This window comes from Tamandua tetradactyla, chromosome 12, assembly GCF_023851605.1.
Source record: "Tamandua tetradactyla isolate mTamTet1 chromosome 12, mTamTet1.pri, whole genome shotgun sequence".
Classification (NCBI taxonomy): Eukaryota; Metazoa; Chordata; class Mammalia; order Pilosa; family Myrmecophagidae; genus Tamandua; species Tamandua tetradactyla.
Window position 1 is genome coordinate 53,350,555 of NC_135338.1, and position 21,572 is coordinate 53,372,126.

Consider the following 21,572-nt stretch of genomic DNA (forward strand, 5'->3'; position numbering starts at 1 on the left):
TGAAAGGAGACCCGGGTCAGCGTGAGGTGCTGGTGGTGACAAGAAGGCTCTCCCCATGTCCCTTACCAAGGGATGCTCCCCTCCCCACTCTCTGGACCAGCCACTGCTTAAGACCCTTATAGAAACCTTTTAATTAATCTCCAACAACCCCATGATTTAGATAGTTTTTTAATTCCCATTTTATAGGTGGGGAAACTGAGGCACCAAGAGGTTAAGTAATTTGCTCACAATTACACGATCAGTGAGTGCTAGAGTTGGGATGTGAATCTAGGTATCAGTCTCCAGAATCCATGAGCTTAACCACTCTACAAACTGCCACTTGGTTTGTTACTAGAATCTTCAGGTGCCGTTCTGTCTGAAGTTTTGCAGGCAGAGGCCTTGGTATAGCTCCTACGGCCTCTGGTCGCACACGGCTGCTCCCGGTCCATGCCTTTCCCTGGCTGGGCCAGGCCAGGCCCTCTCTCTGTGTAGCACCCTGTGGGGCCCTGCCTCCTCCTCCATGGGGTGGGGGCAGGGAAGCCCAAGATCAAAGAGGGGCACCCCATGTTTACAGGATCGGTGGATGGCGGTTGGTTGTGGTTTCATTTATTACGGGATCTCTTGATTGTGTGGCTCACCTGTCAGCCCACTCACGCCCTACTGGTTATGAGTTTAGTCATTTTACTTTCCTCTTCAGCCCTGGTACAGCTGCAAGGAGGGCAAGTTGGTGTGGACTGGCAGGGACTTGTGGGCATGGGGCCTACTTTCCCTTAACTTCAGAGGAATGATGCAGTTTAGGGGGCAAAGAAGGGCCATGGGGTCACATAAAATCATTTAAACTTACCACTGATCCATAAAATCTGGGTGGGGGACTCAGCATCCCTGAGCCAAGGTCGCCCCTCTCTAAAAGGGGGGTGATAGTAGCTGTCGAGAGTCTAGCAAGTGCCTGGCACATTCCAGGCCTGCAGCCAGTCCTGGCTCTTTCTTACCACCTAGTCCCAACACCCCTGTCTCCTTCCTTCCCAGAGTGTTGTGTGTGGGTGATCCTAAGCACACCTTGTTAGGATTCTGAATAGTGTGTGGGAGCTGTTTTGCTTTCTTGAAATCACGCTCCTTAACCTACTCTCCCTGGAGACACAAGTACCACCCAGGACCCTGGCTGCAGCTGAGTGGTAACGTGCCCTCAGCCTCTCTCAGAGTCCTGACCCTTTCCCTTGGGGCAGACACTCCCCAAGGCAGCAGCTGGTGAGAGATGCTGTCCCCCACAGCTGTCCCCTTTCCCCTCTTCTGGAGCCCTTCCCCTACCCCATAGCTACCCCCTTAGCATACTGATTCCCAAAAGGAATCTCAGGACTCCATATAAAGTTGTTTCTTGGTGAATGGGAAAGTCATATAACTCAGGGGGGGCAGCAACTGCTCCATCCCCACATCTACACTCCTGGAACACCCTGGCCTTGGTTCAGCTGAATTTTTGTCATGGAGCCACTCAGACATCTGAATCTCCCAAGACCTCTCTCCCTCTTAAGCTCTGCCTCTTGCCCCACCCTCATCCCCAGAATAGGTTGGTTTAGCATCACCAAAATGAGCCCAATTACAGTCACTTTTTGCAACCCACAGCCAGTTAGCACCGCTAACTGGTGACAGCCCGATGGCTGTGAACATCACAGAATAATACACGTTTGCCCACTGAGCCATGAGAGATCCCCCACACTGCCCTTCCCATGTTGGATTGACTTTGATGGTACCTCACACTCAGTTTCAGCGTAATCTCACTTCCTCTCAGATCAGGCTCTGTGATCTGAGCTTGCAGTGGGGCTGCCTGTTCATAATTGTAAACTTCAGCCATTTGCACCATGAGATACAGCCAACACTGCCTTCTAGCTTCATTTGAATGATGGTTAAAAATCTCCATAAGCACATAGATGTGTGTGTATGCTGGGATGGGGGGCTGGGGGAGCTGGAAATAGCTCCTGTCCAATCCCTGCAAAAAAGGATGACAATCAAAGATAATAAAAACTGTGCCTTAAATTAGTTGGCTTTGAGGTTTAAATTTTCTGCCTAGAGTTAAAACCTAGTCTGCAAAATTTATAATTTGACTAGTGCAGTTCCTAATATAACTTATGTGGACAGCTTAATTGAACACCATAAGTACATGGAACCTTGAGTAGGGCATGAGATTTTGTAGGTTTGTCCAGAGTGATGCCCCAATAAACCCCAGAAGGATTTGAACAGCGAATTAAAAAGTATATGCAAAGTCCTCTTGGGGGAATGGTGAGAAAGGGGGAAAATTCGGCTTCTCCAAGGGGAGAATTCTTGATGTTCTCACAAGCAGTGGGGACAACCAAAGCAATAGGCTAAGCCCCCAATCTTGGGGTTTGTTCATATGAAACTTAACCCCACAAAGAATAGGCTAAGCCTACTTAAAATTAGGCCTATGAATCACCCCCAAGAAAACCTCTTTTGTTGCTCAGATGTGGCCTCTCTCTCTCTCAGCCAACATGACAACCAAACTCACTGCCCTCCCCCTCTCTACATGGGACATGACTCCCAGGGGTGTGGACCTTCCTGGCAATGTGGGACAGAAATGCTAGAATGAACTGGGACTCAGCACCAAGGGATTGAGAAAATTTTCTCGGCCGAAAGGGGGAAGAGAGAAATGAGACAAAATAAAAGTGTCAGTGGCTGAGAGATTCCAAACAGAGTTGAGAGGTTATCCTGGAGGTTATTCTTGTGCATCATATATATATATATATCACTTTTTTAGTTAAGGTGTAATGGAAAGGCTGGAGGGAACTGCCTGAAAATGTAGAGCTGTGTTCCAGTAGCCATATTTCTTGAAGATGATTGTATAATGATATAGCTTTCACAGTGTGACTGTGTGATTGTGAAAACCTTGTGTCTGATGCTTGTTTTATCTACGTTATGGACAGATGAGTAAAGCATATGAATTAAAAATAAATAAATAATAGGGGGAACAAATGTTAAAAGAAATTGAGTAGATTGAAATACTAGTGATCAATGAAAGGGAGGGGTACGGGGTATGGTATGTATTAATTTTTTTTCTGTTTTCTTTTCATTTCTTTTTATGAATTGATGCAAATGTTCAAAGAAATTATCATGATGATGAATATACGACTATGTGATAAAAAAATAAAAAAGCTAGTCCATGTTGACATTTCAGGAGATCCAATAATTTGTCTAGGGAGAGTGCATTTCCCAAACAATATTACAAGTTAAAAGGACTACGTAATGACTGTTGAGCAATGTGAAAATTAGAAAGATCAAATTAGCAAACGTGAGATTTTTCCTTCATGAATTATTGAAAAGTATTATTAAATAAGTTCCAATAATTAGCAATGAGAAAGGACGTTTATAACACTCCTACCCTCAGCACCTTGGCTAACAAGCCCCATACTTGCTCCTTCAAGCCCAGATGGAGGAAATGGTGTGGCCCGCAGTCACAGGAGCTCTTACCTGTGGTTTTAAACTTGAGATGTGCTCCATTTTGGGGGACTGGAATGGCCTCCACAGTAGCCATTCTTTATTTATAAAGAGAACAGTGCCACAGGTTAGCCTAGATTTCCCCTGAGCAAAGAGCGCCATGTGTTTTCTTTCTTTATGACCAATGAGGTGAAGTCCCACCTGCCCACCCCGCCACCGCCTCTCCCATCTTCAGGAAGTACGAGGCCTGGATGTCAGTGTCCCAAGAGAGACCTTAGAAATGGATTAGCTGGTCCGGTACACATGAACAGTCGGACAGATTTGGGGCCAGGGAGGAGCCCTGACTCCCGCAGGGTCATGGAGGTAGTCAGGGGCCAAGCCACGGAGAGCCGCAGGGCTCAGGACTCAGCTCTGCTCATTTTCCAGCACCTCAGCAGGGGCAGGACTTAGAGGGCCCAAGAGACAGGAGGCTCATGCTGTACGGAAAGCTCTGGATGAGATGTACACGCACACAAAGCCTGCCTTCCTTCTGTCTTCCCATCCTTCAACTTCTTACCCACACAGTTCAGTATTTGTTTGTTTTTCAAGAAATGGAGGCAACTCTAATAATCCCAAAATAACCCCGGCTTGGCATTTATGATGTCTGGCATCGCCCGTTAAGAAGGTGCCAGCCACAGCCTGCTTTTTTGTGGGGATCTCTTTCATGTCCAGCGTGGGCTGAGTCCTGATGGATCAATTGCTCTTTTGTCCTCCTTGCATGGCAGAGCAGCCCCGGGGCAGCACCCTCTGTTTGCCTTCGCACCAGGTCTTGAGAAAATGATGCCCCCCCCCCCACTTAAGAGCACGAGGGGTGAGCCTGGTGAGACTGAGCTCAGTCCTTCCTCTGGAAAGTGGGGGCAGCTTCAAAGTGGGGGCAGCTTCAAACCTCTCTGTAAAGCTTTCTCCTCAAAGGGTTATCTTTTAAACACATGTATCCTGGCTATACTCCAGGGCTGAGCTTTGCACTTAGAAGGCACACTTAATCCGGAACTCTCTGAAACCTGTGGGTCTGATCACCCTCATTGTCTCTGCCCCCAGAGACTGCAAGACAAGTGATTGGAAGAGAAGGGAAACATCTGATTGTGAACATCTTTCATAGGCCAGATGCTGTGACCCTGCAGTTTCTCACTTAATCCCCCTTAACAAGCCCATTTTACAGGTGAGGGAGTCCAAGGTCACACAGCCATTAGCTGGGGTTGAGCCATTAACGATATATGGGTGGCCCTAAGGAGTGCCACTGTGCCCATTTTCAGGGCAGGGAGGCAAAGCCAGAGCTGATGCATGGGTTGAATGGAGTGGCCCAAGTGCTTCCAAGGCTTTCCATGTAACCACTGCTCAGAGTCCCAATCATTTCTGAAGTGCCAGATATTTACTTGAAGAGTATGTGAATATGTTCAAAATCCTTAAAAGCCCACATTGTCTTTGATCCAGCAGTTCTATTTCTTGGAGTCTATCCTAAGGAAGTAGTCCAAAGAGAACCCAACAATGTATGCCCAAGGCAGCAGGGTGGAGAGGTCAGAGCAGAGGCTCTAGTATTGTACAGACCTGGCTCAGAACCCCTGCTACCCCACTTACTGGCTGCAGACTTCTCGGTTCCTCAGTTTCCCTGGGTGTGAAATGGGCATGATGATAGTGCCTCCCGCCTCAGTGGGTGGTGAATGATAGAGTATATGAGCCTTTGAAAGCAACATATCCCATAAGGTAACTGGTATATATCAAGTGCTCAGTAAACATTCTTATCATGGGCAGTGATATTATAACAGCAGAAAAGAAACTACCTAGATATTCCAACATGAAGGGATTGGCTAAAAACAAGTTCAGCCATACAATGAAATCTATCCACTGCTTTCACGGAATGTTGCAGATGAATATTCAAGGTGGAAAGAAATTCACAAGGTATTATTAAATGAAACAAACAGAAAATACATACATTTATACTCTGATTCCATTTTTCTAACACACACGTGTAAAAGAAGTTCAGAGACATGGGATATATTCTAAAGCAGTGATTTTCAAATACAAGCCCCAGATCAGCAGTCTCTCAGTCCCATCCAGAAATGCATATTCTAAGGCCTCCTGCCAGATCTCCTGAATCAGAAATTCTGGGAGTAGGGTCTGGAAACCTGCATTTTGATGAGCTCCCACACAGGATTTTCTACATGCTCCCATTTGATAACCACTGACTGGTCTAAATGTGGGTCTCTGGGTCATGAGGAGTGGTTGCATTTTTTTTTTTTCATTTTATATTGTTTTCTAAAGTTTTTAAAACAGTAAACACATATTACTCATGTAATCAGGAGAAGAGGAACTCTCGAAAGATGTTTTTTAAAAAAACCATATTCCAAAATTGTTCCATTGGTTACAGCAGTGCCACGCTCAAGAACACCAAGGGTAAGCAAAATGTCTATCGTGCGCTCATGCCCTGCCCCCCACCCTTCTGCAGGTGACTATCATTGGATACACGCTTGGGATTCCTGATGTCATCATGGGTATTACTTTCCTGGCAGCAGGGACGAGTGTTCCAGACTGCATGGCCAGCTTAATCGTGGCGAGACAAGGTACAGGTCCTGCCTGGGCCCCAGGCCATTGGCATCACCTCCAGGCCTCCTTGCCCCTGCCTGAGTTCATGGCTCTTATTGTTGGCTTACGTGGGGTGAAGTCCTAGTATGGAGGAAGCGGGGATATCTGGAAAGGTTTCATTCATGGGGAGAATTTCACCAAGATAAATGCCTTTAGACATCTAGAAGCATTTGCTCAAGACCAGTTCTCTAAAAATGAACACATCCTGAAATAACCATTCAACATAAGATTGAACAGAACCTATCCCAGACTATATATAGCAAAGGAGCTAGTAACAAGAAATGTTCTGGTCCCAGGAAGGCAAATGGGGGCCGTACTATACATCCAACTTCTTTTCCATTCTTCTCCAAAGTTCTAGTACATGTATAAGGATTTAGTTTGTTCATGGTTTTTTCTTTGGGCTTACTGAGTGACATGGGTTGAGCAAGGGGAGGAGGGACTGTATGCTCTCTGGTGGCAGAACAAAAGGGCTGTTAGGAGACTGGCCTTTATTTACTGAGACTCAGATGAGATAGCATCCCAGCAGGGACTTCCACAGATCTTTTCTCAGTACATGAACGTTTCAAAGTATGGGAGGGAGGGCAGGGATAAAAATGGAGTGAAATCTCAGAGGAGATAGGGGAGGAAAGATGTGCCCCAAGGAAAAAAGTTGGATTTAGCAAGAGGGATGGGATATTTATTCCTCCAAGATGGAAGGGGTTGATTGGTTGGTCAGGTGGTCATGAGAAAGCATGAGATGTGGAGAAGGGATGTGTGGGATTGCCTTTGGTACTAGGCTGGGGCCTCAGAGAGAATGAAGAAGGTTGGGGACAGCAGTTGAGGGGAGTGGAATTTAATTGAGTGGCCTTTGAACTCAGTACAAGGAAAGGCACTGAGCGACACCTGGGGCCTGGGTGATGCTCTGTAGTATAAACTTGGGTGGGATTCAGTCATGCCAGCTCTTGTGATGCACAGATGAGAGATGACAAGTCCACCCAGAGCGAGGGTTAGTTGGGTGTACACCATGGAAGGCCAAGGGGCAAGAGAATGGACAGTTTAAACAACTGACCCTGGAGTCCAGGCTAGTGAGGGAGGGTCATGATGGTAGAAGCTCCGATTAATTGGTAGAATTACAGGGGTAATTCTGGGAGTAGGGGGCAGGTCTTGATGAGGTCAACCATGGGACTCTGTAAGAACAAAGGAGAAATGGGGTTCCAAGGGAGGATATCATCTCAGAGTGGCAACATTAGAGCATAGAAGAAAGGAAATTGAGGAAACGTGAGGTCACGGGATGGGAGTATACAGTTGTCACAAAGGCAACATTGATGTGATTGACAAAGAACCCAATAGACATGGTAAAGAATAGACAGTTTCTTTGGCAAAGCATACAGGAGCCTCTGTTCTGAGCCCAGTACATGAAGCAGGAGACTAAACCTGAGGTATTGCATCCTAAACTCCCCAAAAGCTTGCTGCTCAAAATGGGGTCCAGGCCAGCAGCATCGACTTCACTTGGGAATGGATAAGAAATGCAGACTCCCAGACCCTACCCCAGAATCTACATTTTAGCAAGACCCCCAGGTGATTTGTAGACACACACTCAGTTGATGCTTAGCATCTCAGCTATTGAAACCATATTGAGGTTACCGGCATTCATTCATTCGGTAGCTTAAAGCAGTACCCTTTTATCAGCTTACAGCTCTGTAGGTCGGACATCTCTGCTCACAAGGTGTTGGCAGGGGCTGCCTTTCATGCCCTGTGGTTGTTGGCAGGATTCAGTTTCCCTTAGTTATGTGAGGTCTGTGATTCATTTGTTGACTGTCAACTGGGGCCATTCTTAGCTCCTAGAGGCTTCCCTCATTTCTTGCCAGATGGTTCCCTTCATCTTCACAGTAAGCAGTAGAGAAGCTCCCACATACTGAATCTCCCTTATGTTTCCAATCTCTCTTGCCATGAAGGACCATGTTCTTTTTAAAGACTTATCTGGATGAGTCAGACCCCTGGAAGATAACCTCCCTATCTTAAGGTCAACTGACCTGGGGCCTGAATCACATCTCCATAAACCCTTCACAGTGACACCTGGACTAGTGTTCATCTGAATAACTGGGAGGAAGTGTTTGTACACCAGGAGCTGAGAATTTAGGGGCCAATTTAGAATCCTGCCACTATGAGTGAGAGTGTTAGAAAAACTGCCAACTATTCCTACTGGAAGGAACCACCACTGCTAAGTGAAATAGAGACCCTGGCAAGACCGAGAAAGGCCAGGCATTTATTTCTCAGGCTTGTTCATTCCATGAACATTTATTTGTCTGCGTGCCAGGTCACAACAGTCATGTCAAATGAGGGCCCAGTGGCCAGGTCAGAATAGGTGCCAGCCAGCAGGAGCCATATCTTTATATTTGTTTTTCTAATATATAATACCTGTGCATGCTGCTGTTCAGGTGGGAGGGAAGGGGAAGAAAGATGATATGGCCCCTGGCCTCTAAGATGCCTCTCATCAGGCTAGAGAACAAGAGTTCACCCTTTGAAACCCACCAGGACACAAGGCCGGCTGCCCTATCCCAGCCAACACAGTGAGTGCCCTCTCGTGGGTCACAATACCCATCTGCGCATACTGGAAAGGGCCCAGGACCAGGTGTCCTGAGACGGGGCCACTCACCAATTGTGTCCCTGGCACGTCCCGAGCCTCCGTTTTATCATCTGCCACTCTGGGGCAGTGTCCCCTCCTTCCCAGAGTCACCAGAAGTATGAATGAGGCCAAGCGCAGAGTGGGTCCCCAGGAAGAATCGGCTGGTGAACCTGGCAGGAGAAATAATGAAGGGCCCCCTTAGGCTTCATGATGGAAGTGGATCTTACACCTCATAAAAATGTTTTAGGGCTTTGGGGCTGATGAAGAGGGAATCCCTTTCTAAGGACTAGCATAGCACGGCTATGGGTTTCTTATGACCTGGTCTTAATGAATGAAATGTGTCGGTTGTCCCTTCCAAGGCCTTGGAGACATGGCGGTCTCCAACACCATAGGAAGCAACGTGTTTGACATCCTGGTAGGACTCGGCATACCGTGGGGCCTGCAGACCATGGTTATTAGTTACGGATCCACGGTAAGTCCCCTTCACTTCCTTGATGCCGGCATGTGCACTCTGCAGTGACTGACAGTGGCATTGGCCCAGGTCCACTGGCCCCTTCTCCCTAGCACCCTGACACCCACTTTCCCTGAATGCTTCCTGAGCAGCCCAAGAAGGGGGTGGGGGTGCCCATGTTCTGGGCACTTGTCGGTGCTTAGCTGTTATCTCTAAGCAACTGACCTGAGGCATACCTATCCCTAAGGCCGGGTCGGTTGATTGGATAGCTGACCCCACAGTACCTCATGGCCACCTGCCAACTCCCGGGTTTTCCAAATGAGGGAATGAACATAGTGAGCTTTCAGGATGGGTTGGACCCTACGCAGTCAAGAGATTCATGGCACATTTGTTTGTTTCTCCAGGTGAGGATCAACAGCCGGGGCCTGGTCTATTCCGTGGTGCTCTTGCTGGGATCTGTCGCGCTGACTGTGAGTTTTTAGAATTCTCAGATTGAAGTCTCGTGTGCGCTTCATTTCATCTGACTCTAAGTCATTCACGTTACTCTGAGCCCGCCTCTCACTTCCCCCTGGCAGTAAGGGCCAAAGCCGTGTGAATATATAAATTCACAGGTACCCCCAGGTGGGCACCCACTGTGACACCATTCCCCAAGTGGCTAAGAAGTCATCCGAGGCACTGAATGACATGCCCTGTCCTCTTGCTGCCCCGTCTGGTCTCCTCTCAGTTGTGCCATAGCAGTGAAATCTCCTCCCAAGCCCCCAAGCTGACAGATGGGAGGCATGGCGGCCAGGCCCCAAGACCAACACATAGTTCAGATCAAGGCCCCCCTGCTCTGAGCACCTGAGACTGTGCTAAGCACTTGACCTCCACATTCCTTTATTCAGTCCTAACGACAATGTGATGAGGCAGGTGCTGTCATCATTCCCTTCTGCTGACAAAATCGAGGCTCAGGGATTAAGCAACTTGCCCAAGGTCATTGGAAATACAAAAGCTTCAGCTTTGAACCCAGGTCTGTCTGTCTTTATAGAAGTCAAAAACTTTCTATCCCCTCTGCTCTGATTCAGTCATTATGATCCGACCCTTCTGGAGCCTTCATTCAAGGATAGAGAAAGAAAGGCAGGAAAGGAGGTTGTGGGGAGAGTCTGGGAAGAAGACTGGATGAGGATGTGCTTGAACCCCTTTTCCCCCAGACACACAGTTAGGAAAAGGTGGGCCAAACTGCAGCTTGTCTGGTCATGGGCCAGTAGGAGTTCTTGAAAGCTTTCCTGAAGGGAAAAGACCAAGATGGCAAGTTCTAAAGCCAGGGGCCGTGTTCTCTCCAGCAAGAGGCCTGTTCGTCCCTAGGAAGGCCTGGGCAGGAAGGAGGTCCCCAGGCGGTGGTGTGCCTGCCTGGAGAGGGCCTCTGTGGAGGATAGCTGCTGTGCGATCACACAGTCAGAGGGTCTGGGTCACTCCTCAGTCAAATCCAAAGCCTCCAGGGCTCATTCTGATCAGACTGAAGATGTGCCTGCCAGCACCAGCACCAGCACCAGCACCAGCACCGCTTTCTGTTCTTGTCCACATCTGGCAGGAAGTTCTAGAGCTCGTAATTATAGTTAAAATACCTTGCCTATTTCTTTTCAACCAAGCCCAACTCTTGCCCTGTCCTTCCAGGTTCTTGGCATCCACCTAAACAAGTGGAGACTGGACCGGAAGCTGGGTATCTATGTGCTGGTTCTCTATGCCATTTTCTTGTGCTTCTCAATAATGATAGAGTTTAATGTCTTCACCTTTGTCAACTTGCCAATGTGCCGAGAAGACGATTAAAGCTGAGCCACTGCCCATGGGGAGCCACCGTTCTGGACACCCCGTGATGCTGGCATCCTCCTCTCTCTCCTTACCCCACCACGAGTCTCGCCTGCATCTACAGACACCGTCTGTTCTTTTGTCCACTGGAAGGAAGAGCCATCGTGGTATCTTGTCTGGTCACAGGCCAGGCTGCTGGACGTCCTCCTCCTCATTGGAGTTCCACCCCCAAAGGCAAGATTCAGGGGCTGTTATTTGAGCTGCTTCTCAGACCTCTGAGCTGCCAGCCATGGGGATGTGCCGTGCGTCTCCTTTCTCTCTTGCACACTGCAGTGTGGTTTGTTTTTGTTGCACGGGCAGCCTTGGAAATGAGGCAGTCGGCAAGCAGGAGGTCTCATGGGACAAGTGCAAAATAGGAATGCAGTTCTCAAGGGTAACTGACCTCTGAGCCAGAGGGCAAGAGCTTATGATCTAGGATGTGCTGCTAAGAGCCTCAGACTCTGCTGGAAGCACTTTGGGTGCAGAGGGGGCAAGGCCTCAACCTGTTGGGGTTTGGGGCAATAACTACAATTTTTCTAGAAAAGAAAGAATATGAACAGTTTTTCACAGCATAAAAGAGAAAAACAAGAGACTCTTCTTATCAGTTTTACTGATGCATTCAGAGAATGAGCAATGAAATACTAAAAATAAAATGTCACATAGATCATCATACTTGAAAAATCTCACTCTGTATGAAAGGACCACAGTGGGAACAAAAAAAGGTGATGTCTGTAGAAAATGTATCCCATGTATGTGATTTTGAGTCGGCACTGAGCCGCTTGGTCTGGAATATAGAAAGAGGTGAAAGACTAATATCTAAAAGGGTGCTGACTCCAAGATGCAGAAGACTGCAGTTTACAGCTAGACATTCCAGAACTTCCGCATGATGCGATGTACCATCAGTTTGGGTTTGGTCATTTCTTTGTTAGTGCTCTAGTTTCAAAACCACCCTTTTGAAAAACTCAATTATGCATATGCCCAACAAATCTCCAGTAGCCTGCTCCGGTAAAATGAGCAGGGCCGAAAGTGATGATCAATAACTAGAAGCAAAGTGTCCTGAAAACCAACTGCTCTCTAGTTAGCCCAAAGCAAGTATGGAAAACCATAGCTTAGAACTTTTAGAGCTAAGTTACTTGAATCTCATTAGTTTGCTTCACAGGAAAGGCCAAGGACAGGAGGCTGATTCCAAAGTAGATAGAAAACTACTTTGTTTTCAAAACAATGTTCGACTGCTTTATAGCTCTAATATATATATATATATATAAAAGGTGTATGAACACAGACCATTCATGGTTTCTAAAAAGAAAGCACAATTAATTTTGTATAGAGTCTGTTTTTATTTTTTTAATGTTACTATTGCAAAAGTCTATCAGATTTGATGCACTTTTCATATTGGGATATATTGCACAGAAGACTGTGTGGGAACTACCCCTGATGATATGAGGAAGGGAGATTTTTAGTGATTCACCAGAAACCAGTTATTGGTGATAGTGTTGAATGTAAATTCAAATCCAATAACTAATCCCTTCCTGAGACACAAAGCTTGAAGTTCACATTGGAAGTCGTGGCTGTGTTCTTTAAGGCCTACCAGATTTCCAAAGGAGGAAGTGTTCCAGTTGGGTCCCTTGAGTCTCCTTGACCATGAGCCTAAGATGGGACCAAGTCCCATGCCCAGGCTTCAATTCTCATTCCACATCAGTATTTGCAATTAAACCGAGTTAAGTCTTCTCTTTGTTTCTCTACCTAGATACAGGGCTCAATGGTCTCCACGTTGAGGGCAAGGAGGATTTTCCTAAGAAATCAGCTAAGCAAGGAGGCCAGGGAACCTGTAGGTCCATCAGTGTAAATGTTAGATGCACTGGGTTTGAGAGCCCTTGCAACCACTCTGTGCACCCACCCCCCAGGCCCTCCCATTTTACAGACTAATCTGGGTTTCAGAGTGCTCTGTCTCAGTTTGGATTCTCAAAACTGCCCTGTGATGTACGTAGGAATCATTCTCCCCATTTAACAGAAAATTGGGCCCTAAAGAGGTCAAGTGACTCAAGGTCAATGGCCATTAAGTAGCAAAATGTGGGCCAAGCACCAGCCCTACCCCTACCCCCTCCGGCCAGCCAGTCCACATGGGTTGGCCATCCTTTAGTGGATGGTAACAGGTATATGTCTTTGCCCACTTGGTTGGTTCTTATTTGGTTAAAATCTCCTCAAATATTTCACTCGCTCCTGGAACCTCCAGGTCATATCCTGATGTATGTCTGGATCCAATGTCCCTTTTCTTTTTTTTTACTGAAAAAGAAGGAGAAATATTTTTTGCTCTAACAAGGCACAGGCCACATGGCCCGTTGTGTGTTTAATTCTCTGAATCCTCATGAAGCATTTGGAGAACACATCCTACTGGCCCTCCTCTTTCTCAGCAGAATCCATTTGAGATTTAAAGTATACTGCACTTGCAGTTCGAGACTAGAAAATGATGTTTTTAATATGTGGAGCACTCCTCGTGGCTAATTTTCTTTTGACTTTAATGTGCCAATGTAATTTTCTTAAAATATTTATGCATTCATTATATCTAGAGAACTATATATATATATGCTATGGGTGAAAAGCACTCTCTTTTTTCACTTAAATATTTTCCCATCACAAGTTTAAAGACTTGCTTGATTAATTAGGCCTTCATTTTAAAGTAACGCTTTCATCACTACACAGGATTGCTTCCTTTATTTTATTCCCAAAGCTAATTAGCATGGGATAACTACTTTGCTGTAAAAATAGGCAATTAAAAAATAAATTTAGCTCTTCTAATTGGAAGCAGAAAAGAAAAGCAAACCGTTGTACTCAGAAAATGTCTTTGGAAGCAGAAGCAGACAGTTCCTGACAGATCCTAGTTTGGAATTTATCCTTAACCAGCCCCAGCATGGTAGCGTGGAGGGCATGTGGAATCTTAGAACCTGGCCCTGGAGGAAGATTCTGGGGTCAGCACAAGGAGAGACCAAATGGTTGCAGGTAGGGTGGACAGGTCAGCGTTGGCCCCACCTTCTCCTTCCTCTCTCCCCTCTCCCAGCCTTCCTACCACCCACCCCCAGGTCTGTTGGTTTCTATGCTTCTCCCCCTGGTCACCTGTGTATCCACCTTGTGCCCAGACCTGGCCACCTTGGGAGTTTCTGCCTGTTCACCACATCTTATCTGTTAAGGCTGTTGCTTGCTTCTGCCCCCGTCGATGCCCTGCATGACAGGTCCAAGTAGCTGATATGATGCTAACCCTCCGTGAGCCAGGCTAAACCAGATAGGGTGTGCACATCACCTCAGGTCTGTCCTGCAAACCCTGACCAAAGACCCCCTCCTCGGCTTCCCAAAGTCCAGACCCAAGGAAAGAAACCATCTGCTCTTCTCTATTGATGATGATTTATTTGCGAGCCAACAAGCATCAGTGGAAAGACATTGGTGAACCCTGGACTCCCTAAACAGGGTGGGAATTCAGTAAGGTGTGGGTGGCATCCTGGCCCGACACCCTGCTTTCCTCCTGACTTCCTCCTCCCTGAGTCCTAGGGATCCTCCCTCTTCTTAAGGTGGGGTGGACAGAGGCCACTCAGATGAGAAAGGTGGGAGAGGATCGCAGCACCTTTGTTGGAAGTCCCAGAAGCTGAAGCTGCTTTCTACCCCGGCCCTCTTCCCCAGGTATAAATTAGGCTAGTGGGACTTAGGGTACTGCAACAGCAGGGGTTCTGTTAACACGTTTTGGAATTTCTCCACCGGAAGTCAACAGGAGAGAAGAGACCTTTCAGCTTGGCTGACGCAGGCTCAGTGGGCTGTGGGCTCTGATAGTCCATTGGCTGTTGCCTCCCAGTCCGCCCGGACTGCGAATGGGCACTCAGGGGAGGGGCCGTCTCTTCTATTCCCACTCCCACCCCCGCCCTTCCTTCCTGGAAGGCCGGTTCCTCCCCGGCTGGAAAAGAGTGCTGCACTGTGGGAATGCTAGGCTTTCAGCAAATGCTTGTTGCTTGAACAAACAAAGAACTTGCTACTTAGGGCAAAATGTTCCAGGACATTGTATCCGTATGCTGTGATTTAAACAGTCACAGGCCTATCTAAGGCCCTGTACTCATGATGTGTATGCAAGAACGTGGGGCCAACTCGGGCCTGCCCACCCTACCTGTAACCACTTAGTCTCACCTTCCAGCTGACCCTAGAACCTAAAACCCTCCCTGGTGGAGGAACTTAGCAGGTAGGCTTGAGGCAACTGAGTTGGTCCCTGGCACTGCAGCTTCATCACCACATTGTGCCATGGAACCTTCCAGGAATTCCTATAAATTCCCTCTGGGTAGGCTCTGGATGGCAGGAAGCCTCTCACCCCCCACCCACCCCTGGACTCAAAGTGCTACCTTCCTGGCCTCTGCCCTTTCTCTTTTCTGGATTCAACCAAAAAGCATGTGGACACCCTGGCCAGGTATGAACACTACTTTTTCTGGCTTTCCTGCTCTCTGCAGACCATGGGAGCCCCTTAGGAAGAAGCTTCCTCAGTGCCCTCTAAAACATAGAGAAGGGGCCCCTCTGGCCCTTTGGGTAAATCTTCCCCAGTGTAGTCATGTGGGTGGTAGAACAAGAGCAGAGGGGTGAGGGTGGGGGTCTTTCCATGGGCCCGCCCCACCTGGCAGGTAGGAGGCATGGATTTTGTGGCTCTCTTAGAGCCGTGGTTTTTGCAAACATGGCTTGGGTTGGGGCTGCTTTGCTTGCTGCAGAGAATTGTTCTCCAGAGGGCTAAGTACACAAAGGTACAGATTTTTAAATGGCATTTTAATTTAGTTTATGTACTTGTTAATAATGAAAACTAAATTGGGACACTAGCATTGTGCTCGACTTCTGGCCTGGCAGCTGACAGGAAAATGCCCTAATGTTACCAGGCTTCCCAGCCCAGCAGAAACAGATGACTCTGTGAAACTGGGAGAAGAGGCGACTTTCTCTGACTCTGCCACCAGGGTGGAGATGTTTTCTCCATCACATCAGGGAAGCTAGCTGGGGAGGGGGAGAGGGAGAGGGTGTTAGAGTTTGGATTATTTCACATGGGCCTGGGTTTTAAACATTCTATCTTTTCAAAGACAGGCGGGTCCCGGGTTCCATTTATCTCTGCTAAATCCTCCAAACCACTCTTGGCACGTGGTATCATGGACACATGGCTGTGCTCATTTATGCATAATTCATTGTGTAGTCTCAGTGTCCAGTTGTCAAAGTTTTGTGTCCTCCTCTCACTGCTCAATCAGCAGGGGCTGAGAATTTGCTCTTTTCTGGTCTAGGAAAATGTCTACAACTTGAATGTCTGGGTGCAGTGCTGGGGCAATGGGAGGCACCTCTGAGAGCTAAAAATACCCACTATGCCTGTGCGAATGGCAAGCCCATGGCTGTGTGGCTCTTCCGTCTCTTAGATTTATGGGCCTGGAGTTGGCTGATCCTTAGTTAATAGTCACAGTGACACATACTGGCTTAGTCCATACCAATTGCTATTGTTGCCAGAATCAAACAGCTGCTTCTTATTCAGCATCTTGGTCAGGACTTTTCTGTGGATGAGCCCAGTAAAATCCTGGAGAGCGTGTGTACCCTCCACCCCCAGCTGGGAAACAGATTTGTTAAGCTGTCAAGAAAGGGAGCATACAGCTTTGGGTTTCCACTTGTATGGTTTGGTATGATCAGGCTTTGCGTAGAAGGGAAGGGTCTCAAACAACAGAACCCTCCCTGCTGCCTCTCCAGGATTCCCAGGGCAGGAGTTCCCAAGTCATCTCAGACAGACACTCAGTCTCCTTCCAACAGAAGAAACAAACCCTTCCTCCTACTGAAAATAACTGGGATGCAAACAACACAGTTCCATTTGTCTAAATAAAATATTCTAGTGTTTTTTGTTTTTGTTTTTTTTTTTGGCCACCAGGGTTTTTCTGTCCTCACCTTTCTGAGGTGGCTTTCTGAGCTATAAAGCCCATTCTCCACTTCCTTGCACATGGGGCTTGAGCTGGGGCATTTGGGCATCTAGCCAAAGAGCTGTGGTAGAGCCACTGTGGCTGGCTCTCAGGGATCCCCATGCAGGGGTGTCCAATTCAGAGCTCACTCTCCCTGGCAGGGTGCCCTCTGCCTGTGTCTTCCGTCCAGCAGCTGCCAGCTCGGAGCTGTTGCTGGGCATCTAAACACAAAGAGAGTCCTGATTACCTTGAGAGGAAAGAGGGCCGCCAGCCAGATGGGCCTGGCGCACGGCAGATGCAGCAGCAGCCAAGAAAAGGGCTGAGCAGGGAGGGGTCGAGCACATCCAAGATGCCAGAGATACAGATGTGGCATGGGTCACACAGGACCCTGGGATCTTCCTTAGGTAAATCAGGGCTTACCAAGGAGCGTATACATGAAACCGAGGACTCTCGTGTCCAGAAAAGACCTACCAAAACCAAGAACTTCTGAGGCTGTAACACATTGCTTGAGCCTCACAAGATATCTCTGGTATGCGGGGCTGACCATCGCCATTTCTGTCCATTTTCTCTAACAGGCAAGCAGAAGCAATGAGTTGAAAAGTTGTAAATAATGAATATCTTTACCCGCTATTTATTTTTTCAATACTGTGACCTTCTGCACTGTGAATGCTCTGTGATATGAGATTCCTAGTTCAATAAAACCATCATTAAATTTAAATGAATTAATATTGGTTGCTAAACACTGGCATGAGTTTATTTTTATTGTGAAGAAAACTCTAGAGTAAATACAAATTAAACCTTTATGAGAAATCTAGCAGTCAGTATTGTAATTCAATATATCAAAACCTGTACACTGTCAATAAAATAAATGAATGCAAGTTGTCTTTCACTATATATATATATATATATATATATATATATATATAGCTTCCATTCACATTTTAATCAACACACATTTGTATTTTTTGAAAGAATAATTTACACTGGAGTAACAGCCATCTGAAACAACTTGTGTTTATATATTGAGAGAAAATAAACTTCAAAAAGGATAAGGGGTTGGAGCTTTTTAATGATAGTAATGGATAATGAATAAACCAAAGCAGAAATCTCGTAAGTGATCTTGGCTTACATCAACACATCCAGGGGCTCCAACCATTTCTTGCCCCCCAGCAGTGCGGGCTTCGTTTGAGTGGGACCTTTGCTCCACCGTGCTTGGTTGTCACCATCTTGAAACCCAATGATTTTTTTGAACCAAGGGGCCCTTCATCTCCACTTTGCACTGGGCCCTACAAATCATGGGATACAGAAGTTAGGAGAAGAGGTTCTGGTTAATTTCTTCATTCTACAAAAGGTTCCTGAGCCTCAGCTCCCCCCAGACCTTGTGCCACCTGTGGGTGTCACTGCAGACTTGAACAAGTAGGGGAGTCACCCGGTGATCTTGCTAAAAAAGCAGATTCTCGTTTTGGTAGGTCTGAGGTGAAGCCGGTGAGACAACATTTCTCAGAAGCTTCGAGTAAGCCAGTGTTGCTGGCCCATTTGGAGTAGCAAGAGGACAGATCCAGCATCCATCCTCTAATGGGACCTGAGCACCGGTCTGTTATCAATCTGAGGGTTGGCGGATATAAACAGTTAAGGCAGCATGATGACTAATTTTACATCTGAATCCTTTTTTTGATAATGTGTTTTTATTATATTTGATAAGCATACCAACCCACAATGGATTGGAAAAAAGAAATCTCTTTTCGTGTAAACTCTTTCCTCTTTAGTCAATCTAGGATGCAAAAAGTGCTTTGCCTTGGTAATTCTGGTCCCAATAATCTTTTTTTGAGAGGGTCCTTCTGGCCTCGTGCTCATGACTCTGGACATCCAGGGTCCCTCAAATGTCTGATGCACACAGGACAGGGGTATCATTCCTACTTTACAGATGAGGAAAAGAGGGACCCAGGGGATGTGTGCTGCGCCCTGGCTCTCCTGTCTATTCACTGTGAGAACCAGCCTTAGAATCCAGGTCTCCTCCTTTGCCTGGGGCTGTCCAGAGCAGAGAAGGTTGTGGACATTGTCCTGACCCATGAGCTCAGCTCCTCAACTGTTTTCACAACGCTTGTCTCCACCCACTCGCTTTTGATGGTTTCTAAAACTTACACCAGGCCGTGCCAAATGCACAGGGGTCCTGGTGTAGGAAGTCTGCTTAAATGAAGTCACCCAGGTCTGGCTAACTGGGGTGGTTGTAGCCCTTTGAGGTTCACTGATGTGGGAAGGAGGCCTCCTCCTGGGCTTCTCGCATCTCCCCTGTTGCTGGCTGGTCCCCACCAGGAAGAACCAAGTGGAGGATCCAGGAGGCAGGGAAGTGATTGTGACCCCTCTCCTTCCCCCACTAAGGGCTCTCTCCTGAGACTCAACCTACACTCACTCCGCCCAGGTGAGTGCCACCAAATAAGTCGTCAGACCCCGATAACCCCTGGGCCCTTATTCTCAGTCACTCTGCAGTTTTTAATACTGAAGATCTTGTCCTCCTTAATGAACCAAGAAGCTCCCTCTCTTGGTTCTGTCCACCTCTTCGTTTCTTGTTCTCCTTCCCTGGCTTCTCCGTATCAGTATTTCCATTATTGCCCACCCGGGAGCATCTTTCTTCTAGCCTAGGGGTTCTCAATTCTGACTGCCCAGTGGAGTTATTAGAGGAGCCTTAAAACACAGACCCTGGACTCCACCCCAGATGTGATCAGCTGGGCCCGGGGAGCTCTCCAGGTGATTTGAATAGGCAGCCAATGCCACAAACCACTTACGCAGCTCAGCCCGCATGGCTCAGCCTCCCCAGACATAGCACAGATGAGCACCACTGCTGCCCCCATAACTGACCCCTCCAGCCCCAACATTCTGGCTCCCTCCAGAGCTTCTTATCTACACTTCAGATCTCCAACTGGACTCCTCAGCTGAAGACCTCCCAAGCCCCTCAAAGTGATCAAAAATGAACATCTAGATTTTTTAATGGCAAATGTTCACATCAGCTTTATTCATAACTGTCAAAAAAAAAAAAAAACAGAAACAACTCAAATGTCCATCAGTAGGTGGACTGAAGGAGAATAATTCTAAAGAAATCCGGTTTTAAAATAATCTTAAACAATACTGAACTGCAGATAATGACATACAGGCTTAAGTATTCAGTGGTGAAGGTTATTGATGCCTTGCTTAGAGATGTATCAAAAACATCAGATGGTATGTGATGATATTGTGAATTACTGATTATATATGTAGAATGGAATGATCATATGTTAAGAATGTTTGTTTCTTTCTTGTCATATATATTTTTTTAATTTAAAAATTAATAAAAAAAAAACACATTAGATGGCCCTGCTCCATCAAGAAGATAGAGTAAGATGCTTCAGGGCCCCTCCTAGAAGCTTTGAACCACCAAGAGGAACTGGCAGAAACCTCTTTCTGAAAGCTCTAGTAAGAGGGTATGAAAAGAAATAAAACAAAATAGAGTTACTATGGTGAAGAGGTTTAAAATAGAGTCAGGAGGTCATTATGGAAATTACTTTTATGCAAATCTCATACCACAAACTGCGAAATTATACAAAACCCCAAGCAATAATGTTCCTCAAAACTCTATGGACGGGGGGCCATGGTGGCTCAGCAGGCAGAGTTCTCCCCTATGAACATCTGGACACCATAAAACACAAGATAAAGAAACTTAACTGACATTTGGGACACCCCAATATTCACCAATCATAAACAACTTATGTCATCTTCTTTTTCTTTAAAAACCCTTGCCTGGAAGATGAAAGATGGGACAAAATTTGGGTTGCTACCTGAATCTGTGCTCCCTGAATTGCAATTCTAAGACCCCAAATTATTGCCTTGCAACTCAGTTTGTTATTTCTTGGTTGACAAAGGTTGAGTGCCAAATGAAGAAAGAGACTATTAAGAGCAGTAGGCTTTCCTGGCATTCTCACTGGCCCCTTCCCCACTCCAGCCAGTGCCAGCCCACACCCCCAGTGCAGACTGCTGGTCTGTTCCAGAAGTAACACTCGGGCATATGTTGGGAGCATAGATGTTTGGCCCAATCTGAGGACTCACCATTGCAGAGCTTGCTCTGAGGCAGCTCAGAGAGCTCTTCAACAGAATTTTGTCGGGAAGCAGACAAGTGGGTGCCTGGGGCAAGGATTGCCAGCTGGAGGACATGCAATACAGTGCCCAGACAGTAAAGAAACTGTTTCCTAGAAAAGAGGGGACACTGCTATCTGTATAAGTGACAGAATTACTAAGGCCACATGCACATGCCCAAAACAAGATACATGTGCAAAAAGCATCAGGGAGACCCCTACTTTTTGGAGCTAGTTTCTAAATTCATTGTATGGATAAATTCTGAAGGAGTGCACTCACGGGAGTCAAACTGCAAAGACTGGGAAATGTGTTTTCTCTTTTCCTTTTATTTTATCTTATTTTTTACTAGTTCCTGGCATTCAAAGAAGCTCTGTCATACCATTTGCTGGATACAAGCTTGAGGAATAGATGTCAGTCTGAATTCCAACAATAACATTAAAATATCAAAATGTCCAAGTTAAAACAAAGTAATATAAAACATACAAAGAAGCAGAAAGTGATGGCCCAAGCAAAGCAGAAAATTAAAGGAGGGACCAGACCTGTGACAAAAGACTTTTTTTTTTTAATGGTCCAAAATATGCTCACAGAGGTGAGGGGGAACATGGACAAAGAA

At 46.6% G+C, this 21,572-nt stretch overlaps 1 protein-coding gene across 2 annotated transcripts in view; it reads left to right on the plus strand.

Annotated features, from left to right (window-relative positions):
- Positions 1–12,124, plus strand: part of SLC24A4 (solute carrier family 24 member 4) — a 166,467-nt gene extending 154,343 nt beyond the window's left edge. For both annotated transcript variants that reach the window (XM_077123389.1, XM_077123390.1), the window contains exons 14-17: positions 5,903–6,017; positions 9,004–9,116; positions 9,500–9,565; positions 10,749–12,124. In XM_077123389.1, the coding sequence (XP_076979504.1) occupies positions 5,903–6,017; positions 9,004–9,116; positions 9,500–9,565; positions 10,749–10,901 (447 nt within the window). In that variant the 3' untranslated portion in view covers positions 10,902–12,124. The remainder of the gene's footprint in view (positions 1–5,902; positions 6,018–9,003; positions 9,117–9,499; positions 9,566–10,748) is intronic.
- The last annotated feature ends 9,448 nt before the right edge of the window (positions 12,125–21,572 follow it).